The sequence below is a fragment of the Cyprinodon variegatus genome, unplaced genomic scaffold (assembly GCF_000732505.1).
Source record: "Cyprinodon variegatus isolate N-32 unplaced genomic scaffold, C_variegatus-1.0 Scaffold656, whole genome shotgun sequence".
In the NCBI taxonomy this organism is placed as follows: domain Eukaryota; kingdom Metazoa; phylum Chordata; class Actinopteri; order Cyprinodontiformes; family Cyprinodontidae; genus Cyprinodon; species Cyprinodon variegatus.
In genome coordinates this window covers 481059-485683 of record NW_015151109.1, presented here as the reverse complement: position 1 = coordinate 485683, position 4625 = coordinate 481059, and the positions used below count along the sequence as shown (strand labels likewise).

General features: G+C 37.9%; 1 protein-coding gene across 1 annotated transcript; it reads left to right on the top strand.

The window, feature by feature from the left end:
- The first annotated feature begins 673 nt into the window (after positions 1–673).
- On the top strand, positions 674–4619 carry LOC107096879 (guanine nucleotide-binding protein subunit beta-5). Its single transcript, XM_015393765.1, has 8 exons — positions 674–772; positions 853–985; positions 2837–2980; positions 3070–3161; positions 3241–3289; positions 3387–3483; positions 3573–3739; positions 3835–4619. The coding sequence occupies exons 1-8, from the start codon at positions 711–713 to the stop codon at positions 3844–3846; spliced, it is 756 nt and encodes a 251-aa protein (XP_015249251.1). The 5' UTR covers positions 674–710; the 3' UTR covers positions 3847–4619.
- Positions 4620–4625: the final 6 nt, after the last annotated feature.

Genomic DNA, 4625 nt, shown 5'->3' with positions numbered 1-4625 from the left:
AATGGATGGATGGAAGGATGGATGGATGGATGGATGGATGGATGGATGGATGAATGAATGAATGAATGAATGAATGAATGGATGGATGGATGGATGGATGGATGGATGAATGAATGAATGAATGAATGAATGATGGATGGATGGATGGATGGATGGATGGATGGATGAATGAATGAATGAATGAATGAATGGATGGATGGATGGATGGATGGATGGATGGATGGATGGATGGATGGATGATGGATGATGAATGATGGATGATGGACAGTAGATTATCATAATCTGCTGATTTATCATCTACTGAATGATCTATATTACTCTTTAACAGCCTCCTTTTTGTTGCTAAAATGTAATTTTAGTCAGATTGAGCAACAGAAAGGCGATTATATAGTTAATATATGCATATATTTATATTTTTATTTCTAGTGTGGAAAGTTGTATCTTATTTCTTTAGATGATGAATGTGTGCAATATGTTGTTTGTATACATGGAGCATGTAACGAAGATAATTTCCCCCTAGGATCATTCAAGTATTTCTGATTATGAATACTTTCTTCACTATAATCCAAAATATTCCCCCCTTATCTATTAAAAAAACATCAATACTTGTAGCATCCTCATCCCGGTCCTGTTTTCATCAAGCCTGATTATTCTCTGCAGTCTGAGATCCTGCTTCTTGTTTTGATCTTCATTAGGAGCACGCTGTGACAATGCCTTGCACCTGGGTGATGGCCTGCGCCTACGCTCCATCTGGCTGCGCTGTAGCTTGTGGGTGAGTGTGTTACAATCCGTGGCAATCTAACCCGGTTGTTCATTTACTGTTTTGTAAACGGAGCTTGTTTTCCGTCACAGGGGCCTGGATAATAAATGCTCTGTGTATCCTCTGTCCCTGGACAAGAACGAGAATTTGGCAGCGAAGAAGAAGTCAGTGGCGATGCACACAAATTATCTGTCCGCCTGTAGCTTTACCAACTCAGACATGCAGGTGAGAATAGAGTTTAAAAAACGGCTTTCTGACTCTGCTAATGATTCACAGAAGCTTTGGTTATCTGTCCTGGTCACATGATGCTTCTCTCTGCAAACAAGCCTTTTACAGTCAAGAAAAAAAATATGAATTCCTCCCGAATCCTCATATTTTATCATAGATTCTAGCAACATTTTATATCTTTAGTGTTATTTGGAAGTGAAATAAAAAGGAAAACAGGTTTTATTATACCTAAGTGGGAAACGTGTTCTACCTACAGTAAGTGGCTGTTAGACTAGCAAAGTGGTTGGATTGAAGAAAGCGGACAGGTCCAATCCAGACTAAATGATATATATGTAAAAGAGCATTTTTAAATGTTAATCTGGACAACAAATAGGGAAAATTCATCTCAGAAAGAAGAAAAACTTGGCAGTTTTTAATGAAATGCCATGAAGAGAAAAGCAGCAGCTGGTTATGACAACTTCCAGCCANGGGAAAATTCATCTCAGAAAGAAGAAAAACTTGGCAGTTTTTAATGAAATGCCATGAAGAGAAAAGCAGCAGCTGGTTATGACAACTTCCAGCCAAGAGTGACCCCTTCTTGTTTTTACTCTGACTCCACCCTTTCACTAAATTACAGGGTCTGACCAGGAGATGGCGCTTCTCTTTAGATCTTAATGTCCACAAATCATGAGAGAAAGAATATTTTAGTACAAAAATTGTCATTTAAAGGAATTGTAGGGGACCAGCAGAGGGCCCATCAAGGAAAGTGTGGAAATTTTGAATGGCTGTTACTGTATGCAAACTTGGTAATTCCAGATGCTTTGCATGAACATAGAGATATTTTTAAAACATGAAATGCATCAAAAGGATACATTTAAACATTTAAGCTTTGCATAGAAATAAATAAATATAAAGAAAAGCAAGTTTAAGACAAATAAAAAGCTAAGGAGTCATAAAAATAAACAGATCAAGTTATCTTTGAAATTTATGGAAAAGTTACAGTAAACATGGATTTCCAGTCTTTATTCTGGAGAGTTTAAAGGTTTTTGCACATCTCAGGTTTTCATGGAACAAATTTCAAGCCAGTATTGTTATTGGAAACCAGGAAAGACCTTATTATTATTATTAATATATTTTTTTTTTGATTGTGTGTGATCCATGTACACTTGCACCTTAATTCTTATTCTTATCTTGATATCCTGTATATACAGCGCTTGCTTGTTTACTCTTAATGCACCTTTTCCTCCTTGTTTGCACCTTCTTTAATCACTATGCCAACATGTGACCAGTGAATTTCTGCGCTGTGAGATCAATAAAGCTCATCTAATCTAATCTAATTACCTTTGTAACATTCAAAATATATGAACATTTTGATGGCAAAATGTCCATGTATTAACAAGAAACGACCACTAATATATTAAGAAAAATAACAAAAGTGCTTCTATAAGAAATTCCTGAAAAACACTGAGAGTGAAAGAAATGGAACTCCATTTGTAAGGGGTTAGGGTTACGCGGACCGTCATGCCTTGGTGAGCCTTTTACTCTGTGGTTCTCAGTATAAATGCAAACAGGTGTGGAAACCATTAATTAATTTTGTTATACTTTGGCTTTAAATTGTGTTTTTCTCTAAAAAACAACAAAAAAAAACAAATAAAAGACATAAAATGTTATGCTGTTCACAACACTAACTGTAAAAAGGTTGAAAGGATGTGACAGGTTCTTTTTTTTTGCAGCACTCCTTATCTTTTCATTTTTTTTCATTTCAAAAAGTTTATTTCAAACCTGCACACATTTTACAATACATATAATGACAAACAATACATATTACTTATCTCAACTAACTTCGTTCTTCTGCATGCTTGGTGTAAGATCCTGACATCCAGTGGCGATGGGACGTGTGCTTTATGGGATGTTGAAAGCGGGCAGCTGCTGCAGAGCTTCCATGGCCACGCTGCAGACGTGCTCTGCCTGGACCTGGCTCCATCTGAGACTGGAAACACGTTTGTTTCAGGGGTGAAGACTGTCTGCACCACACTGTTTGCAGCTTACCAACACTTCAGACGTATTTCCTTACTTTAAACGTCCCTTTAATCCCACGACAGGGCTGTGATAAGAAGGCCAACGTGTGGGACATGCGTTCGGGACAGTGCATCCAGTCCTTCGAAACTCATGAATCGGACATAAACAGCGTGCGGTACGTCACCGTGTTAATCTCAGTTCATCATGCTGCTGTTGTCATGTTGTCATTATTTACACTTGTTCTTTTTAAATAGATACTATCCAAGTGGAGATGCTTTTGCATCTGGTTCAGATGATGCTACCGTAAGTACCCTAATAGACAGACACACCTCACAGTGAGCTATTAAAAAAGTGTTCAGCATGAACGTAGGAATTAAAAGCTCCCTTTTTTTCATTTCAGTGTCGTCTGTATGACTTGAGGGCAGACAGAGAAGTGGCCATTTATTCCAAAGAGAGCATTATCTTTGGGGTGTCCAGCGTTGATTTCTCACTCAGCGGTATGAGCTATTGCTCCAAACACTGACGTCTCCTGCATCGCTCGCAGGTATTGCTTTCAGAAACCGATAAATCTCTTTATGACATCTAGGTCGGCTACTGTTCGGAGGATATAACGACTACACCATAAACGTGTGGGACGTTCTCAAGGGAACGCGGGTCTCGATTCTGTTTGGACATGAGAACCGGGTCAGTACACTGCGCGTCTCTCCAGACGGGACGGCCTTCTGCACAGGATCCTGGGATCACACCCTTCGGGTATGGAGGGGTTTGGTTCTCTCTGATCATTTCTGCCATCTTAATCGTACTCCTTTGGTTTATATCTGCTGTTTCTTTTTGTTTTTTTTCTCCAGATCTGGGCCTAAACCCATCGCCACGGATTAGATATGCTACAGCTAAAGGCACACTGACCTTTCTGTTTGCTAGCGTACAATCAGAGACATAGAAACTCAGTTTAGGTTGTACATAGGGCATATCAATAGTATTGTACATACTCTTGTCTTCTGGTGCGGGTAGATTTAAATATTCAAGAGCTATTTAACTAAATGGCACGCTTGCATTACAATAACTGAAAGAAAATAGCACAGAATTACGTCATAATTAAAGTATATTTCAGAAAATATGATCGGTAGAGACTTGCATTGGCATAGGATAGAAATGACACAATCAGGTATCGTATGTGGCTACGTAAAGGACAATATTTATATGTTTTCTTCACTAGTGATAGTGAAAGATGCAGTCTGAGGAGGAAATCCAAATATATATACATATATATGACTGGGAGGGAGGGGTGGAGAGCAGAGACCATTTCTTGGGCTAGAATAGGTTGGAATAACAGTGATTGGTAAACTAAATGAAAAGACGGTCTGGGAAAATGTAAAAAATTACTTAAAATACAAAAAAAGTGGAACAGTAATGTTGATTTTTATTTTAAAGTGGAAAAAAGTGAAGTCCAAGAGAGGAAAAAAATATATATGTGGATAGGGCAATGGTTCACATTTCAAAACTTTACTCAAGTATATTCAGAGGTGTCAAAAGTATTCATGTTTATTACTCCAGTAGAAGTATAAATCCTAATTTAATTCTATTCAGTTTATTTCTATAGCTACAATTCACATCATGTCATCTCAGGTCACTTTCCAGT